At 44.9% G+C, this 15,531-nt stretch overlaps 1 protein-coding gene across 2 annotated transcripts in view; it reads right to left on the reverse strand.

Moving 5' to 3' along the window:
* CNTNAP2 (contactin associated protein 2) overlaps nt 1–15,531 on the reverse strand; it is a 347,743-nt gene that overhangs the window by 108,263 nt on the left and 223,949 nt on the right. For both annotated transcript variants that reach the window (XM_032483274.1, XM_014561544.2), the window contains one exon: nt 10,878–10,971. In XM_032483274.1, coding sequence (XP_032339165.1) covers nt 10,878–10,971 — 94 coding nt within the window. The remainder of the gene's footprint in view (nt 1–10,877; nt 10,972–15,531) is intronic.

Below are 15,531 nucleotides of genomic sequence, written 5' to 3' on the forward strand. Positions count from 1 at the left end.
TTTATAAATAAGTTCATCTGTGACATTTTTTAAGATTCCACATATATGTGATATTGTATAATATTTGTCTTTCTCTATCTGACTTGCTTTACCTAGTATGATAATATATAGGTCCATCTATTTTGCTGCAAATGGCATTATTTCGTTCTTTTTTATGGCTGAGTAGTATTCCATTATATACATATGAAATACATATTTTATATAGATATATATATGTACACCGCAACTTCTTTATCCAATCATTTGTTGATGGACATACAGGATGCCATCATGTCCAGGACAAAAATCTTAATTTTTATCCCTTGCTCCCAAAACCACTTCTTTCCCAAAGATACTTGCAGTAAATAGTACCACCACTTAGCCAGTTATTCAGGCCAAAATCTTAGGGAGCCATCTTTGATCGATTTCTTTCACCCACCACGTCCAACCTCTCACCAAACACCATGTGCCCTTCCTGCAACACCCTCCTATCACAAATACTTCTCCTTTGCTGCCACTGCTATTGTTTTGGTGCAAGACCACCGTCTCTCACTTGGGCTCCACACCTGGAATTTTACGGGTCTCCCCGGTCCATCCTGCCCTTCCCCGTCCACCCCTGCTGTAGTTAGTACAGCTCCGAGCAGCTGGAATGACGGGTCTAAAACCTCAATCAGACCAGAGCCTTCTGCTAATTCCCACCTCACCGCCACAGCAGCCTACGAACGCTCTTGCTTTTCCATCTGTCCCGCCACCTCCGTGTTCCAGCTGTGCTGGCCTCTTCACTGTTCCCTGAACAAGCCAAGCACGCCGCCACCTCAGCCTCCCAGCCTTTGCATCAACCTTCAGGCTTCCTGGGACGCGTTCCCTCCGGAGGTCACTAGGTCTCTGCTTAGACACGACCTCCTCTGAGAGGACCTGCCCGCATCCTCCTTTATCCTTCTTTATCGCATTCACCACTAGCTAACATCCTATTGCACAACTGTTTTCTCAGTCTTCGCCCATGCCCAAGAGAACATATGATTCATAAAGGCGAGGCCTTCTGTTTTTTTTCTATCATTTCATCCCTATCACCTGGCATATATAAGCGTTCAACATACCTTTGAGTGAATAAATGATTTCTCCAAATTCCTTTATTTATACCTTTTAAGCCATCAGGGACTAAGCAGGTCACAGAGTTCTCCTGTGATATAGAGACAGTACCGACCCTTCCAGCCAGTGTGGGAAAGACATGAGCTATTTCTCAATTGCAGGACAACTTGGTGAAAGGGAATACGGTAGACTGCATTAATGCCCCCACCCCCAGTTCTCTCTCCCTCCCCATCACTGAGCCCTCTGCCATGTCACTTTGCTGTTTCTCCTACAGAAGAAGCAGCGTCTGTTTTTCTTCTCCCTGACTCTGGATTTGGCCAAATCACTTAACTCAGACAATGGCATCTTAGTGGGCATGACAAGAGCAAAGGCTTGAAAAGTGCTCACACTGCTGCCTGTGTCTCTGCCATTGGCTGGAGACGAAGATGCCTGTGTAACCCTATGTTCTGGGAGGAAGATGACAGACGTGGCTTGACTCTTAACTGGCTTGCAGATTATTGAAAAAACTGATTGTTGGAAATGTTTGTTACACAGCACTTCTTTTTTGTCAATAGCTAACTGGTAGAAGAAGCAAAAGCAAGGCTTTTTTTTTTTTTTTTTTTTTAAAGCCCAAGAAGACTAAGAGCAAAAGGAGAGGCACATAGAGAGAGAGAAGAGCTAAGGTTTGGCCCGGAGAGCAGAAAGTGTGTTTATAAAGGGTGAAGGAGAAGACCGAAGGTACCTGGCACTGCTTCCCAATCTGGGGCTCTGGGAGGAGACAGCTGTGTCTAGGGGTCCTGCATTCAACGTGGGGTAACCCAGCCTCATCAAAAGAGGGAGGAAGAGTGAGCAGACGTGGTCTCTGGCTCTCCCCAGCCTCTTCTTGTGAGGAGTAAACCCTGAAATGAAGCCGATGATTCTGCCACAAGGCTGCCATGGGGAGGGAAGAGGACACGACAGTGACTCAGAGGTCTGGCCCCTCTAGTGACAGACAGGAGCAGCAAAGGGGGTGATGGCAGGTGTTCCCTGGGAGCATTGCCTCAGTCAAGGATGGACTATAAGTTTATCAACCTCAGATCTTACCATCCAAGGCCAGAAGCGCCCCCAGCCACCAGGCAGATGCAGGACCCTGGGCTGAGGCCAGCAGATGGCAGATCTCACAAACTCAAGGAAGGACTGGCAATGACCCTCCTTGTGAGGATGTTAAAAGAACACTTAAGCTACAACATCTCACTGCCCATCCCCCTCTATATTCCATCACCTCCACACACTTGTAGAAGAAGCAGGGGGTGGGGAGGGTGACTTGAGAGTTGAGCACTTTTACTCAAGAGAGACACAGACCAACAGCTGGGACTGTTAAAATGACCAAGTCAGACTCAGCTGTAAACCGGACCAGACCCTTGGTGTATCTGCCCTTGCTCTCCAGGAAGAAAATCCGCTCACCACTGACAAATGAAGACGTTGTCTTTTCTCTTCACATCCAGGTTGTTCCAGGCATTACAAAGTGCAACTCTCTTATAACAATAGCAACCCCCAGTCTGGTCTCCCTGCAGCCTCTCCCTTACTTCCTGATACGCATTTTCCACTCTGTGGATTGTGTTAGCTCTCTAAAGTGTCGATCTGATCAGGTTATTCTCCTGATTAAAAAAAGTCCTTCCATGACCCCCTTTTGCCCCCAGGATAACATTAACACCTTAACAGGACTGTGACAAATCCTGTAACATGGCAGATGCCTCTGAAGTCACTTCCGACTCCAAAGACAGCTGGCTGGGATCCCCTGTGCTCCTGGTCTGCGTCGGGAGCATGTGGGGTGGGAAAGAGGGACAAGCTAGCACTGCTGGGGAGGAATAGTCCTGGGAGCAGCCCTGATGGTGGTGGTGGTGGGGCAGATGGGCAATGCCCTGGTTTCCTCCTGCTCGTCTGAGACCCACAGGCACGTTCAGGACTGTCTCCTAGGGTCCCCAGTGGTCCCTGAGACGTGAGTGGCCTGATACTGATCCACTCCTTTTCCTATTTCATTTCCCTACTCGCCTACTGGTATTTCCTGGGATCCTTTCCCAAATAAGCCAGTATTCCCATCCCTGTCTCCTGGCTACTGCTCCACCAAGGGGCTTCTCCTTTCCTGGAAAAGGGGCTGGAGCTCTGGCCTCAACGCTCCTCTTGGCAGAACCCCAAACCAGACAGATGATCATATAATTTATCACCACACTGGGTCACATTTTTAGAGTGAATGTGGGCATTGCTAATTCACTCTTGTTCTGGCAGGAGGCACCTGGGACTGCCCTGGGTAAATCAGAACACTTGGACCAGCCTCCTTCTAAAGCCTGTTTTGATCTGAACCCAGCTTACTGCCGCTGCATTTTCATCACCTGCTTCTTTACTCTGGTTTCCACCATTTCGAATGAAATTGACTGCAGTTCCAGTCTCCCTCATGGAACAGTGTTTTCAAAGATGGTCACAACAATACTGTCCATCCCCCATGCCCCTCTGCAGTGTGACCTTGACTCTGAGCCATCAACAGGCAGAGTCTGCTTTCCCTTTCCTGGAATCGGGGCTGGAGCTCAGATCTGGCCAACAGCCGGTAGTGAAGGAGACAGGTGTACGCTCTTAGAGACCTCCAGCTCGCACCTTTGCTTTTGCAAATGCTCCTTTGAAGAGACCAACCACCGTGAAGGGTGGAAGCCCAAGCAGCCATGATGTGGGGGCCGGGCGGTGGGGGTGGAGAGCTGAGCCCCGGGCTGACAGCCCCAGGGGAACTCCTGTGCAGCCACGTCCCTGAGGCCACTTTGGACTGTCCAGTCATTCTCACGCCCCAGCTGAGACCACATGAAGCAGGAGAGCCGTCCACTCAGGCCACGGAATTGTGTGAAATGACAAAGTATTGTTTAAGCCACAGAGTATTGGGTGGGTTGATAAACAATACAGAAAACTGAAAAATCCCTCTTCTTTCTGCCCTCCAGTCCACTCCACTCCTTTGCTCAGATAATTCTAATGTATCACTCGGGCCTCAGCTTCTAGGTCATGTCCTCTGGTATGCCACCCTTCCCTCACGTCTGGGACTGGGTTAAGTGCCCTTCCTACCTGCTCCACGAATCCAGCATTTCTACCTGCCATTTATCCTGCTTCTCATCATTTTTGCTTTTCTTCCAGTTAAAACCCAAGCCCCCTTAAGAAACTGTGCCTATCTTGGACACCATTGGTGTTCCAGTGATGTATATAATGCCTGGCATGCAACAAATAATGTCTACATATGTGTTTAATTATGACTGAATTAAAAACTACTAATGTGTATTACACACACGCTATGTGGCAGACCCTGTGCCACCTGTTAAATATACATTATTTTATTAAATCCTGTGAAATAGGAACCATGACTATTTCACACATGAGGTACAGAATGCACAAGATGTTAAGTAACTTGCTAAAGTCATAGTGTTTGTAAGGGATAGAGTAAGATGCTGACCCTTGTGGCCTCATGGCAAAGGCTGTTCTGAACAGCAATCCATATGAATCAGTCAGGATAGGCTTGGTTGTGCTGCAGTAACAAACAGCCCTATAGTCTTGGTAGCTTAAGAAAGCAAAGTTTTTTTTTTTCTTTCTTTCTGGTGCTCTAGGTTCATCTTAAGTCAACAGAGTTCTCTTAAGTTCTACTTAAGGGAACAACCACTCTCCTGAGGTTTGCCAGACATCATACCAAAGGGACAGAAGGACCTGAGAGGATCTTGCGTCAACAAGTGAATCTTCTAGCCCAGAAATTGCACTTGTCTTTTCTACTCATGACTTTTTGTCTGGAAACATTCAATGAGCAGCATAATGCCTATAGAGTACCACCGCACCCATGAATGAAGATAGGGCTATGTCATTTCCTGCTGTGTAAGGAGGCTTTGACAAAGTTACGGAAAGTTATGGAAAACCCAAGAATAAGGATTTCTTATCAGCAGATCATAATATTCACATTTTAGATTATAATGGAAGTCATATAGTGGCTACCAAGAGGCCTCTCTTCTACCAGAGTTATTTGGACAGTGGTAACTTGGAAAATAGCTTCTGGAACCAATATGTCTTACAAACTATATTAAATTCAACTGGATAAATGTTCACCTTTAATTTTACAAACAGCACTGGTCAGTAAAGTCACAAATACTCTGCATTAGTTAGTATTCAACTTCCAAGCACAGCGTCTCAAATGTATACTTCCTGTCATGAAATAGGTCTACTTTATTATGACTTTGTACTACTACAATTTACAGCAACAGCACAAATAGTTACTTTGAAAAAAGTAAAAAGAGGGCTCAGATTTTACTTTCTAAAATGAAAATTAAAATGAATACTGCCAGCCTGAAAACACAGGCTATCTGTTTAGTACCAATGAATGCACAGTGACATGATGAGCAGTAAGTATTGATGTTCTTCTAAATCCACATCTGTAATACATTCCTAATGGGGCATGACACCAAGGACCCTGAATATAATTACCCTTTTACTTCTCACACGGACTGGGAGAATCTTCTCAGCTTTAGTATTGCATTCCTCACCGTTTTCAAAAAGAGAATTACTCCATCGTAGTCTACTTGTTTCAAGGGTTTTTAGGCTTTATGTCATCTGGTCTCACTTAATCCAGGAAATACCTCAAAATATGGAGCGAATTTCCATTTAGCTTTCGTTAAATATTCTCAATGTTGGAAAGTCCACTACCTGAAAATCATGGCCACTTGTTTTTAATAGCTCTCATTATTCGGAAGTTCTTTCTTATGGGGAACTGAAAATTTCCTCGCACTGGCCTACTTTGGTCCCACTGAGTAAAACTCTACAAAGCATAACCCTTCTTTCATGGAGCAGTTGTCCAAGATTGAAACGGATTCTTTCACTTCTCTTATAATATCTTCTTTTGTATAAACACCCTCCGGGATTTTGATTTTTCCTCTAGGGGTCCTTTGTCTATCTGGTCTCCTCAGAAGGTTAAAATGAGGTTCTGAGGTCTGACTGTACTCTTCGCTCTGGACATGACTCTCCTATTAACATAGCTCAGTATTTTACTTGTTTAAAAATCAGTCGCCACATAATGCCAGCTCATAGCAAACCGTCCATGAAGCCAACCTCGTCAGTCCTTTCCGTGATACCAGAAGTTCCATCCTCTACTCACGTGCTTTCTTTTTTTTTTCTTTTGGTCTAAGTGCAGAAATTGAGTTTATCTCCATTATATTTCACCTGATTATTTTTATCCTATCTTTCTAGCCTGTCAAAATGCTTCTGAAGTGCTTTTTATCATCCAGCTTATAAACCATCCCTCTCAGCTTTGTGTCACTGGCAAACTTAATAAACATTCTATTTGTGTCTTTACCCAAGGCATTGATAGAAATGTTGGAGAGAAACATAATGTAAAACAGAAGACTCTTTTTCAGGCTTCCAACTGATTCTCTTGAAAGACTATTAAATCTGTCGCTGAAAATCAGATATATAAAATCTATGACATCACTCAGCTAGTGATAAAAAACAGACGTAACTAGGTCTGGTGAAATTTCTACTTTGTGAAGCTTTGTTCATTGCTAGTGCTCCTGACTTCCTTCTTGGAGGACTCAGAAACACGGCAACTCATCCCCAAATTTTGATGCTGGTTGACAGTTTCATTTCTAGAATATATTTCCTCCATTCCTTTAGAAGTCACACTCGTCCTTCACTAGGTATCCTTTCTTTCACCCTTTTTATGTGTCCTTTTTAAAGCAGTGAAACATCAAAGGGCTCCCTGGGAAGTCGTATTATTTATTTAGATCCATCTCCTTTTCCTTCTTTTATGGGATCAGTTTCTGATTAGGAGCTGAATCAGCTAAGCAACAGCTCGGGGCACGGCTCTCTAGGGGGTGTCAGACCCTCACTGGAGTGCAGGAGACATCCGTCTGAAGTTCAGTCTGTCTTTACAGATGAGTATTTACATGGCTGGTGAATGCACATTGGTTGTTTCTCACAGATGCATGTGTCAATTTCAAAGGGAAATTTAAGAATGCTTCTCACCAATCCTGTCCCTACTAAATGACCACGTTTTAAAAGAAACATTGGCTTGAGGAGGTGGCCAGTGATTAACCTCCCCAGGCACCCACATGCCTGTTTTGGTTCTCACTCTGACTCCTTTGATTATGTTAACAGAATTCATCTTCAGAGCACCAGATCTCTTCTTGGCTTCTTCATCCTTCTGAACGATGCAGGCGTTATCAGGAGGCAGTGCCTAGCTCTTGGTGTCACACATCTCTTCCAAATGTGACCTCTACCAAGACTAGCTGGGGACTTGAAGCCAGTGGTTCTCGGTTGGTGGTGACTCTGCCCTTAGTGGGGCAGGGTGGGGACTTGGCTGTCACAGCTTGGGGGTGCTACCTGACTCCAGCTGATAGAGGGCAGGGATGCTGCTAGAACCCCCACAGAGCACAAGTCAGCCCCACCATGAGGCTAGTGTATCTGACCCAAACGGCACTAGTGCTGCTGCTGGGGAACCTGCTCTAAGAAAAAACTTAGCTTTTCTGAGCCTGGGTCCCTTTTCCATACAATGAGGGTGACAGTGGTCTGGGTGGTGTCGTGAGGATTACAGGGAGCACTGTACTAAAACACACGCCATAATGACTGGCACAGGGCCAGCATCAAAAAAAGGTAATTATTTTCTTCATTATTACAGGTATTATGTTGGATACTTCCTTAGATGTTATTAGCTTAATACTAAAAAGGTTTTTATTCCGTTTGCTCCACAAAATTTTTTTTGAGCACTTTTGATACACTAGGTACTGATCTGGTTGCTGCAAATCGATTCGTTAAAAAGGAAAAAAGACAATATTCACCACCTTCCAGACACTACCAACTGCAAACAGGCACTGTATTCTTATTTTGTAACTGAGAGAACCCGGGCCTTGGGAGGTTCAAGTAAGTACCCAAGGGTTCAGTGCTGATGTGGTGCAGAGCCTGGATTCGATACCACCAGCTGCTACCAAGTATTTCTATCTCCCCAAAGTCACAGGCTGACATCCCAAGCCACAGTGTGCTGACTTCAGGAGGTGGAGCCATGATTCGATCATGAAGGTGGGCCCCTCGTGAATGAGATTAGTGCCCCTAGAAGAAGAGCCAGGGGAGAGCTTGCTTCTGTCTCCATCATGTGAGGATACGAGAAGATGGCTGTCTACAAACTAGGAAGCGGGCCCTCACCAGACCCCTGGTCTGCTGGTACCCTGATCTGGAACTTCCCAGCCTCCAGAACCACGAGAAATAAATGTCTGTGCTTAAGCCGCCTCCTCTGAGGTGTTTTATGGCCACCTGCATTGACTGAGACACCAGCTCTGCCTGATTCCATAACCCACAAGCTTTCTGCTCCATTCTTCTCAAATACAAGCTTATAGGAAAGCCAGATGCAGGGAGTGTGAGAATTCCAGATCTCACCTCTGTGCTAGTTTCACAGACTGCAGTGGCATCTTCGTCCATGCCCTCCCACTCCGCAGTATGCTTCTGTGATGAGGTGCGTTTTGTTTCTTTTCCCTTTTATTCATTATTAATTCAACACATACTTCTGGAGCACTAGTTCCTTGTTAGGACACAGCGGAGGGTGGAGACACTGCCTTGGTTGTCAGAGAGCTCCAGGGCTCGTGTGGATGGGGGCCAGTCTCTGCTAGAAGTCGTGTGTGAGACCTGCCTGCAGCAGCACCTCAACCGGCCCTCCGTGCATGAGGCCACGAGGCCACCTCCACCCCTGGACTGCGGGCTTCCCTACAGGTGTTTGTTTCTTTACAGGACTCATCACCGCATGCACAGTTAGTTTACATGTGCAGCAAAACTTTCCCTTGGTGAACAGAAAGCTCTGGGTGTGACACTCCTACATCTGAGGTTTGTGTTGCACTTCTAGCTGCGCACGGATTTATAGCAAAGTAAATTCTCAGTTGTAGAGGATTTGCCTTTATGATGTTGTTTGTTCACGACCTTGAAGGTCTGTGCCTCACTGCAATACAGTGAGAATTTAATTCCATGACCTGAAATATGGATGAGTCGGAGAGGGAACTTAGCAATCACCCCAACATTCCTGTCAAAACTTGACTGTGAATTCCATGAAAGCAATAAAGCCCATTGTTTCAGGCATGGTCATGGGTGATGTTACCTTGGGAATATCATAGTGTCACGGTGTAGAATTTGTTTTGATGGAATCATTACACCCTGAAGGAACACTTAGACTTTCCAGCAATCACGATTGAATGGTGGGAATGCATATGGCGGCATTTGGACGCTCACCAATGACTCAGGGTCCATCCCTTATGGATGCCAAGGCTCTGCTCCACTAAATATACTGGCCTATGTACATAAACGATAATGGCATCGCTAGACTTTCAGCGCATTCCTTCTGGACCTTGGCCCTTAATGACAAGTTCTTTTGATCTGTGTAGCCGTGGACTCTCATTAAAGAGAGCTGGTTTCAAAACTTGATCCACCTACTAGTTGAGTGGCCTCCCTCAGCTTCAGTTTCCTCATCGGTAAAACGAGGATTATAATCATAGGTCTTGTTTCCCCGGATTGTGGTGACATTAAGTTGTCACACTGACACATGTAAGGAGTTTAGCGCGATGCCTAAAGCAGCAGATGGGCCGTGAGTCTGAGCCCCCATTCCTTCTCCACTTCCATCCACCCACTGAGCTACTGCCACCACCTCCTGCCTTTTTGCTGACGACATGGCCCTTTCCTCCAGGGCCTTACGTCTGCCCGCTCTCTCACCTGGTTCTAGGGCCCGAAATACCTTTTGCTCTTGGCCAGTTTCTAACATAAAATGTAGGGCTTATCCCTCAACTGGTCAACCTCTGCTGCACAAATCTTCTTCTGTCTCTCTTTTTATTCCTAAGTCAGCCAACACAGAGCTTCCTGCACAGTAGTTAGGGACAGAGACCCAGGCATCTGACTGCCTGGGCCTAAGTTTTGATTCTACTACTTATTAAGTAGGTCACCTTGGGCACGTTATTTAACCTCTCGGTGCCTCAGTTTTCTCATCTGTGAAACGGAGATGATCACCTTGATTATCTCATGGAATTGCTATGAAGATTAAGTGGGTTCAGGTATCTGAAGTCCCTAAAATGGAGCTTGGCCCAGAGAAGGTCCTACATGAGTGGATATTCTTGCTGTTCTCTATGAAGGTTGGGTCTCCTTTTCTCCTTATTATCTGAGGCTCCCACCCCACCTTTTAAATGAGTGCTTTTAATCACTTTTAATGATGAGTGACATTCTCATCACCACCACCCACTGGACACAGTCATCTCCTCCTTGACCCGCATGTTATCCACCATCTTACTCCTTACATTTTGGGTTCACAATATACATTCTCTTAGAAAAAAAATGATTGGCTTTACAATGATCACTTAGAAATGTTTAACCAGTCAGACCCACACTTAATCTAGACAGCATCAATCTGCAGTCACAAGAAAGGCCAGGGTGACTCAGATTCACTGATCACACAGACGGGAGGATGTTCTGTCATAGTTCTCCAATTCCTATTAGCCTTCTAATTTGCAAATCATATCAGGTGTCTTTCTCAAGAGTGAGAGGAAGAGAGAATCATGTTGATATGCTGAGAACAGGAGAAAGTTAAATTAAATGTTGTCAGTAGGTAGACATCGTTAATAAACCAAGGAACAGATTTTATGTAAGGAAGCTGAAGGCAGATACCTGGCTTCGCATGTGTTTTAGTTCGTCACACACCAAATAACAGGGGTTTCACTGCCGTCCTTGACTCAGAAGCCCCAACCACCAGTCACAATGTGTTTCAAAGGCAAATTAGTAGTTGTAGAAAAGATTACATGAGAAATTTTATCCCAAATTCTTACCTATAACTTTTCCCAGAAAGAGCGACTTGGGAGAGTTGAACAGTGTGTCCGATGAACTTGGCAGATGGTAACTCACAGAAGGATAATGATCAAGCTGAGGGAAGAAAACAAGACACACTTTTAGAAGAATGTCACCGTCCTGCGCTGGACACAAATATTCCACTTGAGGGGGATGACGTCACCCTCAGAACCTCAGTTTCTGGATCTTATTTCATCAGTGCCGACTGAAACACAGCCTGAGGAAACGGGACGTCCGGCCACTCCTTTGCCGGGGTTGTTGGAAAATCACTTGAGCTTGGTAAGAGAAGACCCTTTGTGAGATGCTCCTCAGCTTACGCGCACTTTCTGTGGATAATTTGCCTGTTAAGACCCTTGTTCATTTTAATAGAGTAAAATCCGCTTGATCCAATCTCTAGAACTGACCTCTGAGACAGAAAATGCTGCGTCTATAGCAATTAAGTTTCTTTAGGACCGTCTAGCTACACTGTTTCCAGTGCCATTTGGCACTATCCACTTACAGACCAATACTGATCTTCAGTAAGTGCTGGACAGGGTGTGGGGAAAACACACCCTCCTCAGCTGCTCATGGGGATGTAATTTTGTGCAGCCACTATGGAAAACAGTATGGAGTGTCCTTAAAAATCTAAAACTACAGTTACCATATGATCCAGCAATCCCACTCCTGGGCATATATCCAGAGAAAACTCCAACTTGAAAAGATACATGCACCCCAATATTCATAGCAGCACTATTTACAGTAGTCAAGGCATGGAAGCAACCTAAATGTTCAACAGATGACTGGATAAACAAATTGTAGTATGTATTTATACAATGGAATACTACTCAGTCATAAAAAATAATGAAATCATGCCATTTGCAGCAACATGGATGGACCCAGAGATGATCATACTAACTGAAGTCAGTCAGACAGAGAAAGACAAATATCATACGATATCATTTACATGGGGAATCTAAAGAAAAATGTCACAAATAAACTTATTTACAAAACAGAAAGAGACTCACAGACATAGAAAACAAATTTATGGTTACCAAAGGGAAAAGAGGTGGGGGAGGGATAAATTAGGAGTTTGGGATTTGCAGATACAAACTACTATATATAAAGCAGATAAACAATAAGGTCCTACTGTATGCTGCAGGGAACTATATTCAATGGCTTATAATATGCTATAATGAAAAAGAATATGAAAAAAAGTATGCCTGAATCACTATGCTGTACACCAGAAACTAACACAACACTGTAAATCAACTACACTTCAATAAAAATTGATCTTCAGAATATACATGTTCAAATATGAATACATATTGAATGTATGCATATGTGCACTCAAATGCTGAGATTCAGATTCAGAGTTTTTTTGCTTATTAAAATGAGGGCGATTTCTCCTTCCAGCCACAAGGCAGGGACATCAGGCCTGGAGGGCACGCCTTTGCTCTAGTGGAGTTGTCTTTTCGTAGTGGAACTGAATTGGCAGCAGAGGGAAGAAATAAATGAAGCAGAGGGAAACAGCTTACAGGTAACAGCTGTCGGAGCAACGCACATTTCTGATTATCCTTCCCACAAAAAAGTGCAAATGGTGGTGTCCCAGAATCAGACGCTCTTGTCCTTTGTGTCCCTAAGTGTCTTTTTTTGTTTCAGCTTAATTTTTACAATGATACAGTCTAGATATGTTTCCCCAACTGCAAGTTCCTAGAACTTTCTGTGCTTCTTTGTATCCACCTGGGAAAAACCTCTTTTGTAACCTTTTGTTTTACTGAAGTGAGTTTAATACCTGCTCAGGTAAGCGTATGGCCAGGCATGGGTCAGAGGCAAACACTGCATCACTCTCTGGCAGGGCCCTCCCGTGGGAACTGCGTACAGGAAGCTACTTGCTGGAGGCAGCAGCACGGACTCCAGGAACTAGATCCACTCCCCGACTCCCGCGTCCTGCCCAGTGACCGGCCAAGATGCGCCAAGCTGCAGGCAGGAAGCTGACCTGCTCTCCGGGAGCGTAGGGGAGTGAGCTGCTTTGAGGAATGATGGCTAATTAGTAATGACTACCTACGCTGGAATCTTGAAACTGCTTACTAGAAACCTACAGGTTATTGAATACTCAGGGTTAAGAGTCAAAGAGTCATAGCTCAGGCATTTTGGAAGTTTTAACTTGCAGAACTGGTCCTGTAAGTTTTTGTGCGTGTGTGCCTGGGTATCTGGTAGCAATGTAATACAAGTCCAAAAATCACAATTAAAGCAAACATTGGCATGTTCGACTGTACTCTTGAAAAGCTTTCTGTAATTTCAAGTGCATCATTAACAAAACACTTATTCTGGCCAGAAAATCTTAAATATTTTACATCTTATAAAGTTGTTTCTCTGGAGCAAAGGCAACTCTTTCTGCTGCTGAATATTAGCTAGCTGCTTTGGCGCCATCTGGTGGCAAATGTGGGTAACTGGCGCCGTTCCTCCATCCACTTCAACTACCTGTTGCCAAAAGGTTAACTGTAAATTGCCAGTATTATTAGTAAGCTACCTTACTATGCTTCATGGTGATCGCTCCCCCTAAGTACTTCTAACAATTTAATCTATTTAATCTAAAGAACTTAAAAATGGACACAAACAATATATGTTCATTACAGAGAAAATAATAGATTTGCAGGGAAAAAACATGAATGTTAATTTTTTATTCTTTCAATTTTTTAACAGAAATTTGATGGAATCGAACTACCCATACTGCCTTGCATTTACTTTTCATTACCTGACAGTGTAACATGAAACTTTTCAGGTGTCAGTAAATATACAAGTAAATCACCGCTTGTAATGAACGACTGGTACACCATTTCATGGATATATGGTACGCAATCTTTAAAAAGCATCAAATTTCTATGTTTAGACTGTTATATTTCTTGCATCTTGGAGCCCAGTACAGTGCTGAGCACACTGCAGCTCCTCAGTAAAAACGGGCTGACATTTGTTAATGCAACTCTTCAAGCAGTGGGCACGAGGTGATATCAGTCCACAGATCCACACGATGGAATTACCTTTCTTTACCTAAACTGTTTCAAGGGACCCAGACCAGACAGACTTGGCTTTCTGGCACACTTTACATTATTTGTACTGAGCTTATGTGAATTAAAATTTCTAGTTTGTCTCACAGGCTACTTTAAACTCTTCCCTTTCCTAATATATATGCAGTTGATGAACCAAAAGCTAAATTTTACATTTATTTATATTAAAATTGACTTATTTTGTTTTGTAGCTTAGTAACAGCCTACTCAAAAGGGTCAGAACCTTGGTTCTGTCATCAGGGATGCTGCCTAGCTTCGATTTCTCTGTAAATGTCACAAACACTCCTATGTCTTAATTCATTAATGAAGTCATTCATGAAAACATGTTGGACAGGAATCTAAACGTGCAATGACGTGGAATTCTAACCCAAGTAACTTGCTCAGTTAGGAGACTTCTATAACAACTAAAATGGAAAATACGACAAACGCTGAAGATGTACAGGAAGGCTTTAACGTTCACGAAGATTAATCCCCCGTGTCTGTGGCAGTTCTGTAATAGAAGAGGAGAGGAGAGAGGAGAGAGGGGTCTGGCTCACCTTCTCCCTCTCGCTTGCTCACTCACACTCCTTCCTGCTCTGTGCGCAGAAGGAGGCAGAGGTCGGGCTGTGGGGAAAGGATGCAGTGAAGCGGAGAGGATGGTGGGAAAGGGGACAGCAGCTCTGGGATCCTGAAGATATGACTAAATTAAGGATCCTGGACCATCTGAGCCATGAAATGCAGGCGACTTAGGGAAGTTGAAAAAAACAAGGAAACGGAGTCTCCTCTGGGTGCCTCCAGGGCTGGGGGTGAGGGTGAGGGTGAGGGGGAGCCAGCCCAGCCAGCACGTTGGGCATCAGCTCAGATTCTAACATCGAATGTCTGGCCTCCAGAACCGGAAAATAATAAATCGGTGTTGTTTTCAGCCCTGAAACTTGAGTTGTTAAGCAGCAAAACAAAACTAATACAAGAAAAAAAAAAAAAAAAAAAAGAGCTCGTGAAACCACGACCATGACTGAACATCCCCCTCTCCCGGCTCGTTTCTCAAATAACAACTATAGTCCAGCTCCATTCCTCCTGCCTCCCAGACAAAAATTGTTACAATGATGCCCGATTACTGAACCGCCCCTGCTTTTGGAGAGCCCGCAGTCCTGCCTTCTGCAATCCTCCCGGCACAAGCCCAGCGCCTAAAACAAGCTCTTCCAGACGCCCAGTGACACCCGCATTGCTGCCCCTGGGATGCGAGTCTCTTTGCGTCAATAGTCAGTTCATCGCCTCCCGGCTCCAAGTGCACCCTTCAACACGGGCTCTGTGATGGGCAACAGTTCCTTTAATCAAGTGAACTTGACGTTAAACTTTCTCAGGAGAGGGCGCTGCAGGGAAGAAGGGGCTCCCGGACAGTGCTGCCGGCTGGGGGGCAGGGAGGGAGCAGAGGGTCTGCTGAGGGTGTGAGGTCGGCCCGAGCCACAGGCCCCGAGCGTGCTCCCTCTGTGACTGCCCAGCCCGGACACCATCCCTCTTCTCCAGCGAGGTCTGGGGCCCCCGTGCTGGCCCTTCTGTGGGTCCGCTCTCAGCCCTGGTGCCTCTAGGAAACTCTACAGGGGTTTCCTTGTAT

Source organism: Camelus ferus, chromosome 7, assembly GCF_009834535.1.
Source record: "Camelus ferus isolate YT-003-E chromosome 7, BCGSAC_Cfer_1.0, whole genome shotgun sequence".
NCBI lineage: Eukaryota > Metazoa > Chordata > Mammalia > Artiodactyla > Camelidae > Camelus > Camelus ferus.